This window comes from Ammospiza nelsoni, chromosome 6, assembly GCF_027579445.1.
Source record: "Ammospiza nelsoni isolate bAmmNel1 chromosome 6, bAmmNel1.pri, whole genome shotgun sequence".
NCBI classification, from domain to species: Eukaryota; Metazoa; Chordata; class Aves; order Passeriformes; family Passerellidae; genus Ammospiza; species Ammospiza nelsoni.
The window spans coordinates 18,283,915-18,304,655 of record NC_080638.1 but is presented as its reverse complement, the minus strand read 5'-3'; the positions used below and the strand labels follow the sequence as shown (position 1 = coordinate 18,304,655).

At 52.6% G+C, this 20,741-nt stretch overlaps 2 protein-coding genes across 2 annotated transcripts in view; both read left to right on the top strand.

Annotated features, from left to right (window-relative positions):
* The window catches only part of TNNI2 (troponin I2, fast skeletal type), a 422,570-nt gene extending 402,280 nt beyond the window's left edge, over positions 1-20,290 (top strand). The window contains exons 2-6 of the mRNA XM_059474212.1: positions 18,488-18,531; positions 18,809-18,937; positions 19,333-19,422; positions 19,554-19,730; positions 20,043-20,290. Coding sequence (XP_059330195.1) covers positions 18,815-18,937; positions 19,333-19,422; positions 19,554-19,730; positions 20,043-20,141 — 489 coding nt within the window. The 5' untranslated portion in view covers positions 18,488-18,531; positions 18,809-18,814 and the 3' untranslated portion in view covers positions 20,142-20,290. The remainder of the gene's footprint in view (positions 1-18,487; positions 18,532-18,808; positions 18,938-19,332; positions 19,423-19,553; positions 19,731-20,042) is intronic.
* SYT8 (synaptotagmin 8) lies at positions 174-4,680 on the top strand. Its single transcript, XM_059474717.1, has 9 exons — positions 174-326; positions 1,896-2,018; positions 2,382-2,539; positions 2,669-2,764; positions 3,001-3,168; positions 3,362-3,529; positions 3,723-3,840; positions 4,224-4,357; positions 4,447-4,680. Exons 1-9 carry the CDS (start codon positions 323-325, stop codon positions 4,678-4,680), a joined length of 1,203 nt encoding a protein of 400 aa, XP_059330700.1. The 5' UTR covers positions 174-322.
* Positions 20,291-20,741: the final 451 nt, after the last annotated feature.

Sequence of the window (20,741 nt, the reverse complement as noted above, 5' to 3'; positions counted from 1 at the left end):
AACAGCAATGCCCTCCAGCTTCTGGCAGGCAGGAGGGCAGGTTTTGCTTCCTGGTCCAGCAGGGAGTTCCCCGCTGGCTTTTCGCCTGCATGAACACTGCTTGGGTCAGCGGCGAGGTGGGGCCGGCGGAGCTGCTGGGGCCACCTGGCTGGCAAAGCAGACTTTCCTGTTTGGGCTGTGCAGTGCAGCCACCATCCCTTCTGTACCCTCAGCTGTGTGCCTGCTGGGCTCCCATCTCACCCACAGCATGCCCCTGCCACACGTGCTGGCTTGACTGGAGCCTGGGCAGCAGGGAGGGCCGGCTGACGCTGGGAAGGACACGATGGGTAAGTCTGGATTTGGGAACCCCGTCAGCTCAGGGTGGGAGCGAGAGTCAGGGTTCCCCCAGCCCCTTTTCCAGGAACATGGATGCTCGATGCTCCCAGCAGACTGCCCACTGAGACTATGCCTCCTGTGCCAGACCGCAGCAGGGCTGTCCCCATTGTTACCAAAGTGGTGGCTCAGTTCATTCTTTGGGGTTGGGATAAAAGTTTTTTTAAACCAGGGTCAGTGTTAGACTAATGTGACACAGCCTGTGGCAGGCAGAATGTACTGGCACTCCTAATTGTGTGCTGGGTGGATGCCTGCTTGCCTGTGCTGTCCTGTCCACCCCTCACTCCAAAGCTGCAGCCTGGCGCCTCTGAAATACCTGAGCGATGCTGCGGGTGTCCAATGACACAGAAGTCCCATCTGGCCCTGGACAAGTCATTTAACCTGCTCCTCGTTGTCCCAGCAATGACAGGCACAGGGGTGACAGCAATTCCCTCATCTGTCCAGCCCCATACCCACATGCAGCAAAGCACACTGCTGGAAAAAGAAAGGGTGCTTGCTGGCTTTGCAGGCTCAGCAAAGGGAACTGCAGATGTGGTTCCCTGCTCCCAGGGAAGATCCCCATGCAAGGGACACCTTGGGATGGGCAGAGCTTTGCAGGCTCAGTGAAGGGAACTGCAGATGTGGTTTCCTGCTCCCAGGGAAGATCCCCATGCAAGGAGTACCTTGGGATGGGCAGAGCGAGGTGGAGTTGGCTGCTTGAGCAGGGACCCAGGTCGGGCAGGAGGCTGGGCAGCCCCTGGCACAGAGCTGCCAGCCCGGGCACCAGGGCTGGGTGCCACCTGTGCCGTGGTGGCCGCAGACCCGCTGCTCACCGCGCAGCACCGCTCCGGGCACACCTGTCCTGCTGACGTGAAAGGAATTTGGCTATGAGGAAGTGTTCACGCTAGAATAAGAGCTCTGCCATGGGGAAAGCAATGCTGTAAAACCATCCTGCTTTAAATTTGAAGCCTTTCCTGAGGCTGTGTCAGCGTTGCCATGTGCACAGGCCGAGCTCACGGAAAGTTTCCGAGCTGGTGTGGCCCCAGCCCGGTGACATCACTGCCACCGGCTCCTGCAAGCCCAGGAGCCAACCCTACCTTAGGAAAAATAGCCAAAAAGGGGTGTTAGCTGATGATGGGGCTCTCCTGGAGCTGAGCAAACCCTTCAGCTCACTCTGCCTGGCCGGGGAGGAGCCAGCACAAAACAGCTCTTGGCTTTTGTCCCCTGCAGCCAAGTGATTCCTCTTCTCAAAACGCCCTGGACACCCCCCCCCCCCCCCCCCCCAGTCTCCGTTTTCAGCAGGCAGAATTGCAAGGATATGGAGGAGAAGGCTGCATGGGAGGGGCCGGCTGGCGCAGACCCCTCCCTGCCAGCAGCTCCCTCCCGCTCCATTTCACATCTCATTGTCATGGCCAAGCTCTAATCGCTTACCCTGAGCTCTATATTTTAATTGTGTTTGTTCTCATTAGAGCCCTGGGCTACAGGCAGCACACGTGCTACCAGAGAGGAAATCCCCACCCTGCTAATTTTGCCTGTGTTCCCAGGTCACCCCAGATTAGCCATGGCAGTGGCAGCCAGGAAGGGCAGGACTACAGCCTCCCCACACACCAGCATCACCACCACAGCTTGGCCAGGCTCCCTGGACAGCTGGCTTAGCTGGATTCCATGTGAGTACAGCGTCTTTTGCCCTCCTCTCCCAGGCAGCATTACCTGCTGGAGCTACTGGACTCTGAGGCTGTGTATTCACTTCACCCTCCCTTCAAATTCCATTTTCTAGTGGCTCCATCAGGGAGGTATTACTGCAGAGTAGTACCACACTGCCTCAGGAGCAGAGGGTATCTTTGCTACCCATTTGGGGAATGGTTTTCAGTCTCAGTCTCCCTGCATGGGGCCTGTCCAGGATTCTAGGGGCAATTTTGAAAGTACAACTCCTTAATGTTGAAGGACCAGGAAGAGGTTTAAATGTACTCTGTATGTTTTGCTTGGTTTTAACTCTTCTATCCAACTCCGCTCCCTGAACATCGCACCAGTACCCAAATGGGCTCTCATCACTGTGGCTATGGCAGGGGCCATTCTCCTCCTTGTCTTCCTCATCTGCATCATCAAGTGCTGCTGTACCAAGAAGAAGCCCAAGAAGAAGGATAGAATTAGCTTGTGCACCGTCAGCAACCCCACGACGATCAACCTTGTGCGTGCTGCCTTCCCCTCAATCTCCCCTCCCTTCCCCCTGAGGGGTTTGCTGCTGCACTGCCCAGCCCCAGACATGGTGGGAGCACAGCATGGCAGGGACATGGCTGAGTGTTGCTCTCTGCCACAGGTGCAGCCTGAGATGGAGGACCTGGAGCAGGCAGTAGAGCAGAAGCGGCGAGGAAAGCTGCAGTACTCCCTGGAGTACAACTTCTGCATGCAGGAGGTGGGGATGCCCATGGCCGTGGCACAGCAGGGAAAAAGCCATGCTCTTGCATGGCAACTCTTTGCTGCCCACTGAGGTGGACATGCCCTCTCCCACCTGCCTGCAGCCCACTAGCTCTCGTGCCCGCATGGTGTCAAGGCATTCCTCACTGGTGCACTCACTTCCCACTGAGCCCCCACTGAGCTGCCTGACCCCATCCTTCTCCACCCGCTGACCTTGTCCTCACTTCTCTCCAGCTGAAGGTTGGTGTGAAGCAGGCAGTTGAGCTGAAGGCCATGGACAGCGGAGGCACATCTGACCCATATGTGATTGTCTACCTAACGTCTGATAGGAAGAAAAGATATGAGACCAAGGTTTACCGCAAAACCCTGAACCCCATCTTCAACGAGAGCTTCACTTTCCAGGTACAAACCAAAGCCAGTGATGTTTTTCTGGTCCCATCAAGAGTGTTGCATAGACACTGCTCCCTGGGCAAAAGCCTCTCAATTCTAGGAGATGCTTGCACAGTCAGGACCGGGAAATGTGAGAGAGAAATACCCTCATGGGGCGGGGTTGACACTGAGGAGTGAGTCCAGGCTTTTGGGTCCTCCCCTGCAGGTACCCCACGCTGAAGTGTCTGAATCCACACTGGTGATGCAGATCTATGACTTCAATCGCTTTTCCAAGCATGACATCATTGGTGAGGTCCGGCTGCCCCTGGCCAGTGTTGACCTGCAGCATGTCATCGAGCAGTGGAGTGACCTGGCGGTGGCCAGTAAAGTGGAGGTTGGTCCTGGTGGGTGGGAAACTGCTGGGAAGCATGTGCTGTTGCTTGGCTTGTCACCTCCCCAAGAAGCAAGCCCTTAGGGGCAAGCACGAGAGTGGGGGAGACTCAGGAAACCTGGGGCCAGCCTGGTGCTCCAGCTTCAGGTGAGCTGGCTCCTCTGCCTGGCGCTAATTACTGGCATCTCTCCATCAGGAGGAGCATCTGGGTGAGATCTGCTTCTCTCTGCGCTATGTCCCCAGCACTGGCAAGCTGACGGTGCTCATCCTGGAAGCCAGGCAGCTGAAGCGGATGGACTCCGATGGACTCTCAGGTCAGTGGGGGCTGCTTGTGCTCAGACCTTCCCACTCCTGCCCAGGCCTCAGTGGTGGCACCTAGAGCTGCAAAGCCTTGAAAACTCTTGGTGTTAAGACCTGCTTCCTGCTGCGACCACCATATTCAGCCCTTGGCTGACTCCCAGCATAGTTACTCCAGCTTTGGGCACTACTGGAGGTGTGTCCCAGGAGGAGATGTCATGGCTAGATTGTACAGCAAGCTTGGCAGGAGGAAGTGAGCTCTGAGGTGGCTGTCTCACCATGAGGAGTAACAAGCAGGATGCCATGGTCTCCTTGGGAATGGCTGAGGAAAGCTGTTTAGTGGCTGAGTTCCTCAGCCAAAAACTGCCACTTGTGCCAGGTGTGCCCTCTCTCTCTTCAGATCCTTTTGTCAAGGTGCATCTCATACTGAACAGGAAGAAATGGAAGAAAAAAAGGACAAGTGTGAAGAAAAACACCTTAAGCCCTTACTTCAATGAGGTGTTTGTTTTTGAGGTGCCTTTCAGTCAGATCCAGGTGGGTTTCCCTGAAGTGCCCAGGGCTGAGCAGGTCCCCACTGCAGCAAACCTCTTCCCACTGACCCTCTTTCTTGTGTCCCCCCCCAGAATGTGGACATGGTCATCTCCGTCTGGGATCATGACAAAGTGACCAAGAATGAGCCCATTGGCAAACTCCTCCTGGGCTGCCGAGCCACGGGCAACCAGCTGCGGCACTGGTCCGACATGCTGTCCAACCCCCGCCGGCCCCTGGCCCAGTGGCACATCCTGCAGCCCCCAGAGGTGGTGGACAAAGCCCTGGGACTGAAGTCCCACCTCAAGCTGCCCCTGCACTCCAGATAGTGGGGGTCTCCTCCTGCAGCCAGGGAACAGGATGGCGGGCTTGTGGAGGAGTGAGGGGCTTCTGCTCAGCAAGCCCTGGACATGTTGGTCCCAGCTCATTGTCAGCAAAGAGGGGACTGGGACTCCTTCTGGCCAGGAGATGATCTGGCTGCTGGTGCAGCTTGTGCTGTGTGTTACACCTGGGACAGGGCAGCTTGGCATCCCAGGGGAGGGCTGGACGTGGAGCAGAGGGTGCTAGAGGGGATGTCATGGGTGCCTGAGCCAGCTCATCCCAACTGCTCATGGGCTGGGGAGGGAAATACACAGAGCTTCAGGCTCATGCAAAACAGAGTCCATTGATATTTATAAAGCAGAGGGTTAACATGCTGGTGGCATGGGTGGGAAGTTTCTTTAGTGGTGAATAACATGGCAAGAAGTGTGTTCATGGTTCCTGTGAAGGCTTTTAAACAAGGCCAACACATTGAAGAATGTAAGAGGCTTGAGAGAAGGAATACAAGTGGATGAGGAAGCTGTTGGAGATATTGGACTAGCTCTTTAGTGCCTCTGCAGTGTGTGCTCTGTGTCCTGGCTAGAGGCTCAATGAGAAGCAGTGTGGCTCCACACTTAGCCCATTCTCAGCCCATGATGGTTTGTGCACACTAAGATGTGACTTGGGCTCTGGCACTCATCAGTGGCCAGCCCTGTGCACCACATGGATGAAGGTGCACAGTGTCAGCTCCTTTCACCTCACACGGTCCTACAGGAGTGGCACAGCAAGGTTTGCACCTCTGGCACCTGGAGGCCCTGCCAGGGTGGAGGGGCTGAGGCTCTTGCTTTCACACTGTGATCACACCACCCTGGGAAAGGCTGGCTTGCAGCCTCACGTCACTTCTGGGCAGGTTTCATGTTTAATCTGGGAGGTTTTTTGTGGCCACATGTCCTGCCCCACCCTGCTTTGTGGGGCCTTGGTGTTGGGGCTATGTAAGCAAAGATCTCTCCTAGAAGGATGAGGGCATTGGAGTGGTGCTGCTACATGCCCTTGAGCATGCTGCACTTTGGGGTGACTCCAGAGCAGCTTCTCTGAGCCATCTGCAGGAGGAAGCTCCCTGCACTGGGAATGCTCCTGTTCTAAAATCCTTCTGCTGCAAAGCAGCCGCAGAACACAAGATCTGGGCTCATGCTGTGGAATTTTGGCCCCAAAGAAAAAAGTCCTTTTCACGACAGGGAGCTGCAGGCTCAGTGCTAATAGTTATTGCCTGGACTCTGGAGGGGAGAGAGCCTGGAACATTAATGAAAAGCAATTAATATTAAAAAGCACTTAATCTGTGATTACCCAGAGCTCCACAGAGCAACTATCCAACAGTTAAACAAACATGAAGCTGAGGAAGATTATGAAAAGTCTCGATAGAGATTAATGACCTGAGCTTAACCATAAAAAGCTGCTGCTGTGTCTGCCTCCTGATGAATATTCTCCAGGCTTCGCTGTGGCCATGAGGAGGGGAGAAATGACGGGGTGGTTTGGAGATGACTGTAACAAGTGAAGTGTGGCTTCTGCTGGGGAAACAGCATCTTCTGGCAGCCGCTAATGAGATGGAGGAGGAAATCAGTCACCTGAGAAAGACTTGTAAAGGGATGTTTTAAAGCCTCAGCCTTCAGTCTCAACATTAGAATCAGCCCAGAACAGGCTGTGCAGAAGGGAACATCTCTGAATTGGGTTTGAGGTTCCAAATCTATTGCCAGGTTGGTTTTTGGTGATGCTGTTGTGGTGATTTAGGGCCATGCAGCATCCAGAAATGGCTTTTGGAACAGGCAGTTCTTATTTTTGTGTGTGTGTGTATGTGTGCTTTTTCCAGTCCCCCTATTTTGAAGTCATAGCCTTGAGGTTCACTGCATAATTTACAGAGCTGGGCATAAAAGTATGTGCATATTAGTCCCAAAACAGATGCAGTTGAAGGAGGTGCAGAGACAGCCCCTCCTTGAGAACCATTACTTACTCCCCACACCAGTGCCTGCCCCTTGTCTCTCCAGCTCTGGCCTTGCTCAGTGCCCGGATCGGCAGCGCAGTGCTGGGTGAGCAGAGCTGGAGAGGGGAGCCCATGGTGCTTTTAGGGGAAAGGCCAGGGAATGTGGGAGTGAGCACCCAGCTGGGCTGGCTCTGGGCAACCTGGAGAGAGCCTTTGTGCAGTAAATCGCAGCAAACCGAGTTGTTTGTTCAGGAGGGAGAGGCGAGAAGGTGGGGATGTTCTCCACCCAGCTCCATTTTTTAATGCACCGCCAAGGCTGCTTTTCCCCTCTTGTCATCATTTCTCCTTCTCAGTAAGCCTTGAGTGCTTACAGCACGGCTTTGAGCACTCTCCTCCTCTGGCAGGATCCTCTTAGTATCTGCTGGCAGCTGTTTGAAGCAGGACTGGTGGATCTGGGCTTCATTTCATGCCTTATTTCACCCCAAATGAACACAGCCTGCTCGGGAGCCTGTTTGCAGGAAGGCAGACAGCTCTGTCTCGTGTGCAAGCCATCTCCTTTTCACCTCCCTGTGGCCTTGGCAGAGGTGGTTGTCCCTCATCGATCAAAGCCAGATGTCTGAGCATCTTCTGCCTCACCAGTGCTCCTCCTGCACTCGGAGGGTGGAAGATGAGGCAAGAAGAGAAGTTAAGGAGGGGGGAAACCAGCTCCTCCTCAGCTTCCGTCTGTGCTGCATTCCCGTGTCTGCATCTAGAGGGCAGGGCAGGACGTGCTCTGAGCTGGGTATCTGTGTCATCGGCTCCGTGGCCCCATTAGAGCCTCACCAGCCACGATTTCTTCTTCTGGGGATGGAGCCCGTGTTCAAGAGGGAGAGAAAGCAGCGATGCTGTGCGAGCCCCTTCCCATGGCTGCACAGCCCCTTGGTAGCCATGTGGCAATGCTGGAGGTGTCTGAGTGGCTTTTGCCAGGAGGCAGGAGCCAGCCCTTGCCTGATTTTGCACCACAGGGGCAAAGAGGGTTTTGCTGGTGGTTAACGGGGGCAAAAGCAAGTATCCAGTCTATCCAAGGTGCCCAGGTGGTGGCTGAGGAGTTTGTCTCTCTGCATTTAATTAGCAGCATGGCAGGGCAAAAATCAGGGCTTGGGCCAAGCAGAGGTCTTAAAAGACACAAGAAGCACTGAAAATTGAGGTGTTTGTTATTAAGATTTATAATCTCAATTATTTACATCCAGATCCAAGACTTTTGACCTCCAGAAGCCCCTCCCAAAGTTAATTATTCCCTCATTCAGTGATTTTTTTATTTGTCCCTGCACTCAAGGAAATCAAATGGGAGGGCTGCACAAGGAGAAGGCTGAGCCTCGTATGTGCTTGTCACCAGTCGTCTGCAGTGAGACAAAAATGATTACGGGCTGTCATCGTTCGGCCTGCGTATGGGCTGGCTGTCCTCCAGCCACAGATTTTTGGCTAGTCTGAGAGTTTTTGAGAGCTGGAGAGCATCTAAGCTCTTCTCACTAGGAGCAAGCATGCCTGCTTTATAAATATTCCTTAGCTAGCATCTTTATGCCTTGCAATTTTATGGGCAAAATGTCATGCATGGCCTTATTTTTTAAAAGCCCCAGCTCCTTATCCCTAGTTTCATTTCTCTATCCTCTTTCTCCTGCCTTTTTATCCCCCTTTTTTCTCCTCCCTTTTCCTAGCCCCTTTCCCCTGCTCTGACTGCTGCTGGGGCTCTTGTATCTGGGACTGTTCCTGCCCCAGGTTGGGCTTGTTTTGCTTCTGGATACAGAAATATTGTTTGGACCACTTTACATCTCAATGCACCTTGCCCTGCATGGGCAGGAAGGGAGGGGTAGAAGCCCCAGACAGTCCAGTCTGAGAAGCAAGAACAATAATGGGTGCACAGAGGTGCTTCCCAAAGTTCCAATTTGAACTTTGTGGGCAGACCAGGAAAAAACAGACTTCTCGTTTCTCCAGATTTCAGGTCTAGGCCGGATAGAACCAAAGGAGAAGCAGCATGAAGATTTCATAGCTGTCATGCTGCTGGGCAAAAAGTATTCCCTGAAGAAGTTTGGTGTTCCAAATGGGTGAATGGGTACCCATCAGTGATGGCTTGTTGCATGTCAACAAGATGGGAATTTCTCAACCAGCTTTGCTGACTTCACAGAGAGGTGATGAAACCCCTCCAGGCATGCACTTATTGCCAGTCAGTTCAGAAACAAAGAGTCAGTGAGGAAGAGAAGTTTAACTTCAGCTGAAAAGAGGCCTTGACCTGCAAACAACCCAACCCATGTCGTATTTTACGTTCTGTGAGCAGCATCTGGGAAGATGGTGGGTTTGCAAACAAGTGTTTCATCACCCTGCCCGTGAACACGGACATTCCAGATGTCCTTGTCTGGCCTGAAAAGCTCTCTGTGGGAAACAGGCACTCTGAGGTGTGAATCAGTCATTGCTGATTTAGTGAAAGAAACACTGGCCCCTTGGAAGAGCCAGTGAAGAGCCCAGTGCCCATGAAAGAGATGCCTGTCTCATGTGGAAACCAGCCCAGCTGGCATCTGCTTTTGCCCTGGATAGAGAGCATTTTCCTCTTAACTTTTACATACATGTCAGAGCAGTTTAGACATGGAAGCCTGAATCATGGTTTTCACTGAAGACAGTCCAGTTAAAACACTTGGCTTTGGTGTTCACTCTGGATGTGACAAAGGATGTGTTCATACCTGCAAAGGTCTCTGCTGAAGGTTTCTCTGCCTTGGATGCACTCATCCCACATCACCCCCACCTTTTGCACATGTGCTAAACTCAGGTCTGCCTTCGTAAAAGAACATTCATGTCCCAGATACTCTGTGAATTAATTGGCTTTGGGAATGTTCTTGAGAGATGCTCAGTGGGGTTGAGTGTTCAGTTTTCCTGGTGCAGCCCTCTCCTACTCTGAGCTCATCCCCTCCATTGCCAAACCTGAATGAGAAGCACCTCCAAAAGAGCTTCCAGAGACCCATCTCCTTGCAGCTGTGTTCTCCAAGGCTTTCTCAATGTGTGCAGGTAGGTGAGGCTGCCAAGGGTCTTTGCAGCTGGCAGCTGTTATTTTTGTAAAATGAGGTGTCTGGGGTCACACAGCATTTACAAAAAGCCAGTGTGCTTGGAATGGATAAATTCTGGGGAATCATTCCTTCCATGGCTACTGGTTTGTAGATCTTGTAGACCTTGGGGAGAGAAGAGCTTTGTGATTGAACAGTTTTTCTTGAGCTCTGTGCCCTTTTTGTTTTTAACTATCTCCATGTTCTTGCTGCTGCTTTGTCTTGGCACAGAGAGCCTGGAAGACCTTTGAGAGCAAAGACATGTTTCATAATTCGAGCACACAGAGGTCTCAGCTTGTTCTCCAGACACGTTCTGGGTCATACCCTGGTCTTAACCAGGCTTTGAGGATGTGCATACATATGAAGGATTGTGATCAGGTGTTGGGTCACTTGGGTAACACTATCCAGGGGCAAGCTGGGTGGAAATTCCAGAGGGATCACCTCCTGTACACATTAAATGCTGAAGGCCTGGGCACGGACCAGTGCTTGTTCAAGAGGTGTTCACTTTCCAGGGGGCTGCCAACTCAGCCTGGGGTCATGGAGGAAGGGCCACACTGTGGAAGAGTCCAAGGCAGAAGTGAGAAAAGCTCCTCAGAGGAGTGAGGTTTGTGCCCAGGGCTATGCTGGGAACTGTGTGATCTTAACCCTGGCTATGAACACAGACTCTCCCTCACTAGAGACTGAAGTCCCTGTGTGCTGCCATGGCCAGAAGGGATTTCATCCAGAGGAGTTTTCTGGGTTTTGCCCTCTCCCTCAAGCCTCTCTTCACCCTTTTGTGTTTGATTGAAATGCCACCCTTCCTCCAGGCTCCAGCTTGCAGTGAGCTGCAAACTCTTCTGGAAGCCCACACCAAAGAGCATCCCTTTGGAGTGGAAGGGATCATTAAAATGCCTTGTTTCTCTTCAAGGCCAGTGTTTATATTGAAAGCAGCCATGTGTGAGTACTTATGTGTGTCCATGAGGAGCTGTTATGTTCCTACAGGCACTTGTCCAAAGCTGGTGAGTATAAAAGTGAAGTGAATGAAGAGAAGGGTGGGGATGTGGTGTTCATAGTCCTGCAATGTGGCAAGATACTCTGGTCACTCTTCTTAGCACCCTCAGCAGGAGGCAATGGCTGCTTCAGCAAGATTGGTCTGCATGTCTCCTCACTCATGCAGCTGCAGAGATTCTTTGTGGTCTCACCAGTCCTTTTTTTAATACTGTTTGGCAGATGGAAGAGGCTGAGAGCAGAGGGGCAGTCCACAGGATGGGGTCCCTGATGCAGGCCCACAGATCAGTCCCACCCCTGCTCCTCCCCTGCCTTCTCCAGCAGACTTCCCTTCAAGACCAAACTCTCCTTTTACTTGTCCCTCTTTTTGCTGCTGTTGTGAGCCCCCTGCACCACATGCCAGCTCCAAGAAATCCCTCAGGAGGAACAAGAAAAAGCCGCATCCCAAGGAACTCACTGGTCAGAAACCTGTGTGTTGCCCCTTCACAGGACCCATCATCACTCAGGTAACTGCCTGTATCCACCTGGGGAACATCAACAGTGGGCAGGGCTGTGCCTGAACAGCAGTGACAGCTTCAGCAGTGACAGCTTCCCTGACATGAGCTGCTTGCCTGCCCAGCGATGGCAGCCCGAGTGTCATCCCCTGCCTCTGCCACAGAGAGGGTTCTGCTCACACCTCAGGGCTGGCATCTGGGCTCTGCTCCAGGGGCACTGTCATGGAATGGGGCAGCCCTGGTTGTGGGACATCAAAGTCTCACTAGAAAAAGGGAATTGTGTCCTCATCCACTGCTGGGATGGCTTCTCCCAGGGTCCTGTGTGCATCATTGTGTAGCTGATGGTCAAACACAGCATGAAGCAGCTGTCAGCTTATGAGTTTGTGGTGTATCTGCTGAACATGAGGAGTGTCATCAGGACCTGCAGGTGGGTTTGGAGCCTAAGGGCATCAACATCATGTGCCTGAAGCACTCCCTGTCAAGGAAGACAGCAGGGAGCCAAACAGACAGGGTGGCTGTGTTGGTTGGCAGCTGCCCTGTACAGGAACAGCCAAAAACCTTAATCCCATTGCATGGGCAGATGAGGTGACTGCAGCTGTGGGATGCAGGACAGCACTGGCACAAAGATGTGAAAGTGATGATAGAGTTCCTGGGGGTTTGTGTCAGCAGAAGCAGAGAAATGGGTAGCTCTTTTAGGGACACAGTGCAGGGGAGTGGGTATGTCCTGGGCAGGATGGGAGCTGTGTGCTTTGCTTTGGTGCAATGGGATTTTGGGAAAGCAAAGGGTAGCCAAATACAGGTTTCCCCAGTGATCTTGCCTGAACTTTTACTGTGATCACCACTGGTGCTGAGTAGCATGCTTGTGTTTTGCTAACAGTGTCATCCTTGGAAATAAGGCATAGCATCACCGGGTGTCATAGTGCCTTTCCACTTGATCCTTGTGGGATGCTGAAGAGGAGGCAAGGTGTAAAGTGTAGGAGAATGTCATGAGGAGCAGCTTGCATGGATTCACCTGCCTCATCCTTACAACTCGTGGTGATTCTGTGGAGGAGCCTGGCCCAAAAGAGCTGCACCTGAGTCTCTAAAACATTGTGCAGAATCTCCTGTGTGTGACAGGTGTTCCCTCTGTCTGAACTTGAAGGATGGTGGAAGTACCCTGGGAATGGTGGCCCACACCCATGGTGCATTCCTCTAGCTCAGGTGGGGGAAATGAGCGACAGGAGCAATGTCAGATGCTCCATAGGAAAGTACCCAAGTATGAACAGTGCATCCGTTCCTGGCCCCTGCCTAATTACCTCACTAATACATAATATTCAGAGCCAAACACCTCTTTGAAGATGTGCCTGAAGCTTTCTTATGCCTTCATTGAGCTTTTCTGCAAGAAACTTGTTCTTTCATCACTCAAACACTTAAATAATTCCTTTGGAAACTTCTGTCTTTCCTAATGTTAACCATGGCTTCTAACTTTGTTTTTCTGTTCTTCCTTCTCCTCACTGGGTTTCTTCCTCATGCCATTTAAGTCTGCTGCTTCTTTCTTTTTCTGGGAGAGCTGCCTTCCAGCTTAACCCCTGTGCAAGGCAGCTCCATGGAAAGCCTTCTGCAGACTTGGAGACTCGACCTTCTGCTCATGCTATTACCACACCTCACCATCCATTCCTTCTGTATCCTACAAACACTCCTGTTGGCCTGTTTGGTCATGGGATTCTTTCTTTGAATTTAATTCTTCCACTATATCAGGCCAACACTTTCCTGTCACAAGGTGATAACCACACCCTTGAAATTCTGAGCAGATTTCTTTTGCTGTGCTGCATGCCTGGACTCCAGGAGGTCCAGGACGCCTTCCTCTCACAGAGCTGAAGAAACTCCCTGCCTGTGGGGAATTTTTAGTGGAGAACTCCCCCAGTTTTGATTCCTCCACCAAGAGCTGAGTTGCTCTCTGGAGGACTGATGGGCCAGCAGAGGCCAGAATGTGTAGCTGCAGCATTTCCAAGGGACATACCCCAAGTGGGATATGTGGTTCCAAGCAGGCCCAGCCTTGCCCATGATAGGGGCTTTTCCAGGCAAATCCCTGAGAGACATCAGGTCCATACCAAGGACTTGCTCATCCTCCAATAGCACCTGCAGCACCCCTTGTGTGGTGCTGAGCATGGTGAAACAGGAAGCCTCAGCAAGGGATTTGCCACTATCTCTATAATGTCTGGGAGGCGCCTGCAAAATATTGTCAGGGCCATGTCTGAATCAGCCTAAAAAGCCCGGCTGGAAGAGGAGGGAGCGCCTGGCCTGGGGGAGGAGAGCAGGAGCTGTTTGGGTCCCTGTCTCCATGGGATCCCCTACACACACGCTCTACATATGCTGTGACAAGGGCTGAGGAATATTTCCAGCCATGTTTCCACCTGCTTCTCCTTCAGATCCACGGAGATATGGGTCTGGGTCGTCCCACAGAGGGGATTACCCTTCTTGCTGTCAGCATGGGGCTGCTCCCCCATGCATTGCTGCCTCTGCCCAGCCCCCAGCTGGATTTGAGGCTTGAAGCTGCCTGCAGCAGATCCACAGCTTGTTTTTTTAAAAAAAACCTGAATTGTGTTGAAATATTTCACACAGGGAAGAGCTACAGGTATTTACTGTGTGAGGGAAATAATTGAGGTTTAAAAAGCGTGCTAGTGCTGGATGGCTTATTAAAGGATTGCTCTTGCCTATGCTGTCGGCAGTGGATATTTGGGGTGCAAGCTCTTTCCTGTCTTCCTTCCTGAAGGGCAGAGTTGCTCCCAAGCCCTTGAAGGCAAATTGAGCCATGCCCTTGTCCATGGATAAGCCACTGTGTATCCAAGGGGAAATTTTAATTAGAGGCCTTGCAGATGGATGGCTGTGTGCAGGGAGCCTGGGCATCCCACAGAGTTGAAGCCATATCTATTTTGACTGGTTGGTGGCAGGAGAAGGGAGAGGAAGGCTCCCTACTTGGCACTTCTGAGCAAAAACACTTCCCCAGCTCCTCCAGATCCCATGGGTAGAAGACGTTCTCCTCCTCCTCCTCCCCACCCCTCCTTCCCTGGAGGCTGCCCTCTCCTGTTCTCCCGCCGGCCTGGCCTGCCCCAGCCAAGGGAGGTGCACGGCGGACTCTTGCACATCATTGGTCTGAGAAGGTCTCCATGCCCTTAAAGAGAAGGTGGATTTTCTGCTGAGCCACCCGAGAAGCCCTTTTATACCTCCTTACTCAGGCAGCTGCCTGCGGCTCGTCTGTCCATCCCGTCCAGCCTGCACGACACTGATTTCCTTCAGACTTGGGTGAGCCTTTTTGTGTATCTCCTAATGCCCCAGCTTGCTCTTAGGGAGTGATGGGGGAGCAGATTTACTTACCCGAGTATTAAGGAGATAAATACCAGGTGGAGGTGGCCTGCTGGGAGAAACGGGTGCGAATAACAATTCCTCCATCCTTTGCTTATTGGAGAGGGTCTGTGCATTGGAAAGGTTTGCTCTGTCTCTTCCAGTGAGCTTTTCTCTTTCTGATTTCATGCTTTCCCCTATCTTGGCTGGCTCTGCTCTCAGTTTGATTGGCGAGGGCACATGGAGCCTAGCGCTGACCTCCACGGGGCCATAGGATTCAGGATCCTTGCCTGCTGTGACTCGGCTGTGCTCGCTACTCACACCCCTTCCTCCAGCTCCCTACCCGGCCCTTGCAGTGCCTTCCTGCCCGAAAACACCCTCGGACAAGCACCCACGTCCAAATTTATGATGTCCCCCCTGCAGAGCAGGTGATTCTAAGCCCACATCGTGGGCAGCGAGCTGCAGCCTGGCGCTGTCCCCTGGGCTCCCTGGTGTCGCTGTGGCCGGAGCGGGAGCGTGTGCGGGGCAGGCAGGGATGGGTGTCAGCAAGCACAGCCCGCGTTCCTGTGTGTGCGGGCAGGCAGGGATGGGTGTCAGCAAGCACAGCCCGCGTTCCTGTGTGTGCGGGCAGGCAGGGATGGGTGTCAGCGAGCACAGCCCCCGTTCCTGTGTGTGCGGGCAGGCAGGGATGGGTGTCAGCAAGCACAGCCCGCGTTCCTGTGTGTGCGGGCAGGCAGGGATGGATGCCAGCTAACACAGCCCCCGTTCCTGTGTGTGCGGGGCAGGCAGGGATGGATGCCAGCTAACACAGCCCCCGTTCCTGTGTGTGCGGGCAGGCAGGGATGGATGCCAGCTAACACAGCCCCCGTTCCTGTGTGTGCGGGGCAGGCAGGGATGGATGCCAGCTAACACAGCCCCGCTCCCGGGCCGCCCCAGCTGCAGCCCCGCCACCTGCGGCTCCCGCTCCGCGCCGCCGCCGCCTCCCGTGTCACGGGGCTGGCACCGCGGCACGGCGGCCGTCCCAGGAGACAGCTGCAGCTCCTTCTGCGGCTCCCTGGCCATTTTTAGAAGCACTTTCCCCCCCCTTCCTCTCTGAAGTAATGTGATGGGCCCGCACATTTTCCAGGATAAAGTTTCCTTGGCCCTGCAAGCTGTGCCTCCTGCCTCGGGCATGAGCCCCCATTAACACTTCTCCTCCTGACTGAGCCGCCCAGGCTGCGTTTGGGGGCCTTGTCTGCTCTGCAAAGGACAGGCTTAGGAGATGCACGTAGATATTGCTCTGATAGAAAAGTAATATTCTATTTATGTCAACATCATTTATAGTAAACCAAAGGAGCTCTTCCATCTTTTCCCTAATACACTGTGTTGTATGTGTAAAACTTCCACTTAAAGCAAATGCAAGGGATTGCCTGGGGAAGTTTTTTGTGCTTGTATCAACTGAACCACAACTTCCGGCTGTGCTGAGGTTGCTGCAACAGGCTCTCCTGTCCCAGAGGATGAGTGCACACACTGGCAGCAGCATCCCTTGTCACCTGGGGTCATTTTCAACCCTTTGCAGGCTTTGGAACCCTTCTTGTTTATGAAGTGAAAGTAAGGTTGAATGGCAAAGTAAAGCAGCAAACTGAAAATACTCTTTCCCTTTTCTTCCCTCATTGAATAAAATGGTTTCGTGGGGGTTAGATAAGAACCATACCTGCAAGAATCACTGTCACCAATCACTCTTTTTCTGGCTTGACCCCATTTGGTCTTTTCCAGAAGTCCCTTGATGCTGTGGTTTGTGTTGCTATGAGGCGATGTTTGCCTCTCGTCTACAAACTGCAGCCTAGTTCCCTATATGATGAAAAATTTGTGAAGTTGGGAAATAAGAACGGACCTGTTCCTCTTTTTATTTTCTAGAGGAGTCTTGCTTTGTTTTTAAACCCACAAAAAAAAAAAAAAAAAGTGGGTTTAAAACTCACAAAAAAAGTGACCGCAAGCATGAATAATTGTAAACTTTTTCTCTTGGTTTTCATTTCAGGCTCACAACCACCTAAACCAAGATGTCTGAGTAAGTTCCCATTTTTCTGTCTCTAATACACTGTTGGCATTTAAAAAACTTTTGTTCAATCACCAACTTTTATGCTTGTTAAGATTCTTCTGCTTGTTTCCAATTAGGATGCTAACTAACTGTCTTTTTTTCCTCTTTCCCCTTTCTCTTCCTTCCTTTCCTTGTCCATCTGCTTTTTCTGAACAGTGAAGAGGTGAGTGTATTTTGTTGGGGTTTTCCTTTAGCAATGCTTATGGCAGCAGTCCTGGCTTCACCATTCCTCCCCAGGAAAATCAGCTGCAGAGTGTGTGTGTGGGAAGAAAGGCTCATGGTTATTTTCTTGCTGACTCCTCCTGGTAAACACCTGAAGGAGAAGAAAAATCCCTTTTGAAAGACTTTTTTTTGTCCCCTGGCTTGGAGTTGGGTGCTTTTTTCCCTCCATTCCTGCTTCCCCAGCCGGCCACGAGATGGTGCTGGGAAGGCAGTGGTCCAGAGCCGCCTCTCCTCCATCATCCCTCCACCATCCCGCCCTTTGCCTGGCATCCTCTCCTCTTTCCCCACATCCAGCCCTTCCTTTTCTACCCACTGAGCACTGACAAATCCCTTCCCAAAGGCAGTTCAAGGAGACCTGGATCCTGGGGAGTTTGAGCAGGGTGGAAGTTTCATTTTTAGCAAATTTTCCCTGGTTTCTGGCAAAGCCAGGTGGGGCTGGGGGTGTCTGGAGAAATGCAGGGGAAGGTGTGGGAGGATTGTTTGTGGCTTTGTCACTCCACATTTCCTCCTAGCAAATTGCTCCATCCTTCATTTCTGCTTGGCATCTCCCCATATGTCTGCGACACCACACTGCAAGCTCCAGCTTGTTCTCACTGAGAGAAAAGAGGATGTCAGGGACACACAGAAATGCCACAAAATGGTGCTGATATCCAACATGTTCTTTTGCTCCCCATCAAACTCAGACTTCCCAGAAGAGGCTGGGAGGGCAATCTTTGCTAAGGTACCAGTTTTCAGATGGAGAATAAGCCCTGGACTAACAGTCCTCAAGGGATCTGATTATCTGATGGTTAATAGTGTGCTGCATCTCTGAGCTGGGTGCCTTTTATCTGCAGAGCCCTCCAGCCCTGTCAGGAGGGCCTTGACACCATTTACATATGTGAGACATGTCAGGTTTTGTTACATTTCACTCTGCACATCCTCATCCACATCCTCCTCTAAGCAGCACAGACCCACACCCAAGTGCTGCTTTCTCCTCCCCGCCCCTCAGCATGTCAGATGTGTTTCCCCTGGGCCAGCCCAACTCAGCCATGCCTATCTTCTGGGTGAAATTCTCAGGAAACAGCTGAAATGCAGAAGCTGTGGGGTTTTTAGTAAATTGGAGTCCTGTGGCTGCTGGTCCAGCATGGCAAGGACAGAAGGGCAGTCTGTGGTTGGGTCTGTCCTCCATCTGTGATGAACCTCTGCTTCAGCATCTCTTGGTCTTTCCAGCTCCAGGAAATTACACAGCCTTCATGTTTTCACCTGCCTGGCTGTCCTTGTCACCAGAGGGTTAGAAGGACATGTGCCCTGGAGTGCTCAGAAAGACATCCCACAGCTCCTGAGTGCATGGGATCATTAGCTTGAGCACAAAGTAAAACACATCTGAGTGAAGAGGAAATTAGAGAAAAGACTAAAAGTCCCAAGAAGCCAAGTTGGAAGCCATATTTTATACATATATTTCCAAGTTCATCACCCTTGTTATGTCTTTCTCTGGGACTTTGTGGGTTTTAGCTACCTGAGGTTGGCAAAGCTGGGTTCAGCAGGGAGCCTCTTCCCGGAGTGCTGCTGGTTTGGGGACAAACTGTGTCAAGATGGATCCATCTCCCTGGCAGGGCTGCAGGTCCCTGGTGGAGTGTGGCATTGCATGGGGAAGGGCAGTGGAAAGGGGAATGGGCGCCTGATAACCTTCTTTTCTCTGTCTTTTCTTCCACTTGCAGAAAAAGAGGAGGGCAGCCACTGCCCGTCGGCAGCACCTGAAGGTACGTGGGTGGCACTGCTGTGGCTGTGGGATGTGTGTCCCAACCTTCCACCTCCCATCCCAAGCCAGCAGCTCTCAGCACTGGCATTCCTAGAAGAGGCCATGATGTACAGCATAGAGGCCTCCCATTCCTCACTGGGCCTCTACCTTATCCCTTGCTTGGAAATGGTGGTATTTATGGGAACTCCCCTCTCCATCAGGACTCCCACTCCCCTGATGACCCCCTACCCTCCTTCCTTGCTTCCACCCTGCCCTGACGCTTCTCTGCTGCCTTCCAGAGTGCTATGCTCCAGCTTGCTGTCACTGAAATAGAAAAGGAAGCAGCTGCTAAAGAAGTGGAGAAGCAAAACTACCTGGCAGAACATTGCCCTCCTCTGTCACTCCCAGGATCCATGCAGGAACTGCAGGTACAGGCTTCTTTAACCCTTTCAGCGCTGGAGCAGAAAATATTTGACTCCATCAGTCAGCCTGACGGATCTAGACTGGCCTTCCCATCTTGATCCTCTCCTCACCCCCTGTTACCCTGGAGCCAGATGAACATGCAGCTGGCTTGAGAGGCACGTGGTGTCTCTCTGCAAACAAAAGGGGTCTGGCTGGCAGGAAAGATGTGTTTTAAATGATTTGTTGAGACAGCATTGGTGTGCAGCCAGTAGCATGGAGATTAGGAGCTGGCTGACAAGCCCCTCTTCACCTCTATCCCCTCTAGCCTTCTGGACTGAGGGCTTTCAGAGCCAGAGTGGTCAGGAGACAGGAATCATGTGTGGGTCCTAGCAGTCAACATCCCTCTTTGCTTTCCTCCCAGGAGCTGTGCAAAAAGCTTCATGCCAAGATAGAGTCAGTGGATGAGGAGAGGTATGACACAGAGGTGAAGCTACAGAAGACTACAAAGGAGGTGAGTTTCCTCTGGAGCCATCCTTCTGGGGAGTCTGTAACCCATTTGTCATGCCTCCCTGCAGTGCTTGGGTCCATCTCATTAAACCCATACCCCTCTCTCTCTACCCCGCCTCATTTCATCCCCCCCAGCTGGAAGACCTGAGCCAGAAGCTCTTTGACCTGCGTGGCAAGTTCAAGCGGCCGCCGCTGCGCAGGGTGCGCATGTCGGCTGACGCCATGCTGCGCGCCCTGCTGGGCTCCAAGCACAAGGTCTGCATGGACCTCCGGGCCAACCTGAAGCAAGTGAAGAAGGAGGACACTGAGAAGGTAGCCTTCCCTCTCCCTTTCTTCCCCTAACAGGAGTTGCCCCCACCCTTCAGGGCTCACACCTCCCTGTAAGACAGACAGGGTTGAGAATGACTCTTTCTCCATAATGCTCTTCTTCCTGCTCAGTGTTTCCTTCTCTGGCACCCATGATGTTGAAACAGGAGGGTGCAGTTTAAAAAGATGTGTAGCATGGGTGGAACTGGGCTCCTCTAGCTGACATGGGGGTTTCCATGGGTGGACTGGTGTGGGGCTGGGGCTGGGTGGGTTTTTACCATGGCACCTTTCACATCTATGCAACCATCCCGCCCCCAGGAGAAGGATCTGCGTGATGTTGGTGACTGGAGGAAGAACATTGAGGAGAAGTCTGGCATGGAGGGCAGAAAGAAGATGTTTGAGGCTGGCGAGTCTTAAGCACCTGTGTCTCCACAGCTGTCCTCCTTTCCCTGCTGTCCCCACTGCCCTGCTGGGCTCAGGGGCACTGACTGGGTGCCCATTTCTCTCTAGTTTTGCAAAGAGCTGCATCATAGCAGCAGTGATGTAAATAAAGCTTTGGTGGGAGACGTGGGTGTTGCCTGCCTGGGTGGCCAGACCCTGATTCATGCCATGGTACCAGCAGGGACTGCTTCAGTGTGGCAGTCCTGGTGGAATGGGGAGGCTTTGGCAGGGGCTGTGCTGAGGATGTGGGGGACCTCTCTGCTGTTGGTCCCTGTCCAAAGCTGCAGGTGCTCATGCCCTTCCCCAGTGGCGAAGAGACAAAGAAACACCCCAGGAGGTGTTGCAGAACTTCAGCCCATGATGGCATCAGCAGGAAGCTGTGGGGAAGAGATGAGAAGGGGGGAGAGGGATGGCATCTGCTGGGCAGAAGCAGACCCTTTGGCTCTGGTGGGATTTGAGAGATGCAAAGTCAGGAGAACCTTGGCAGCACCTGCAGCAGCACCCTGGGGCTGGTACAGGGTAGGGTGCTGTGGTTTAGAGATGGTGGCTGTCACCAGAGTGGCATGGGGAGCTGGG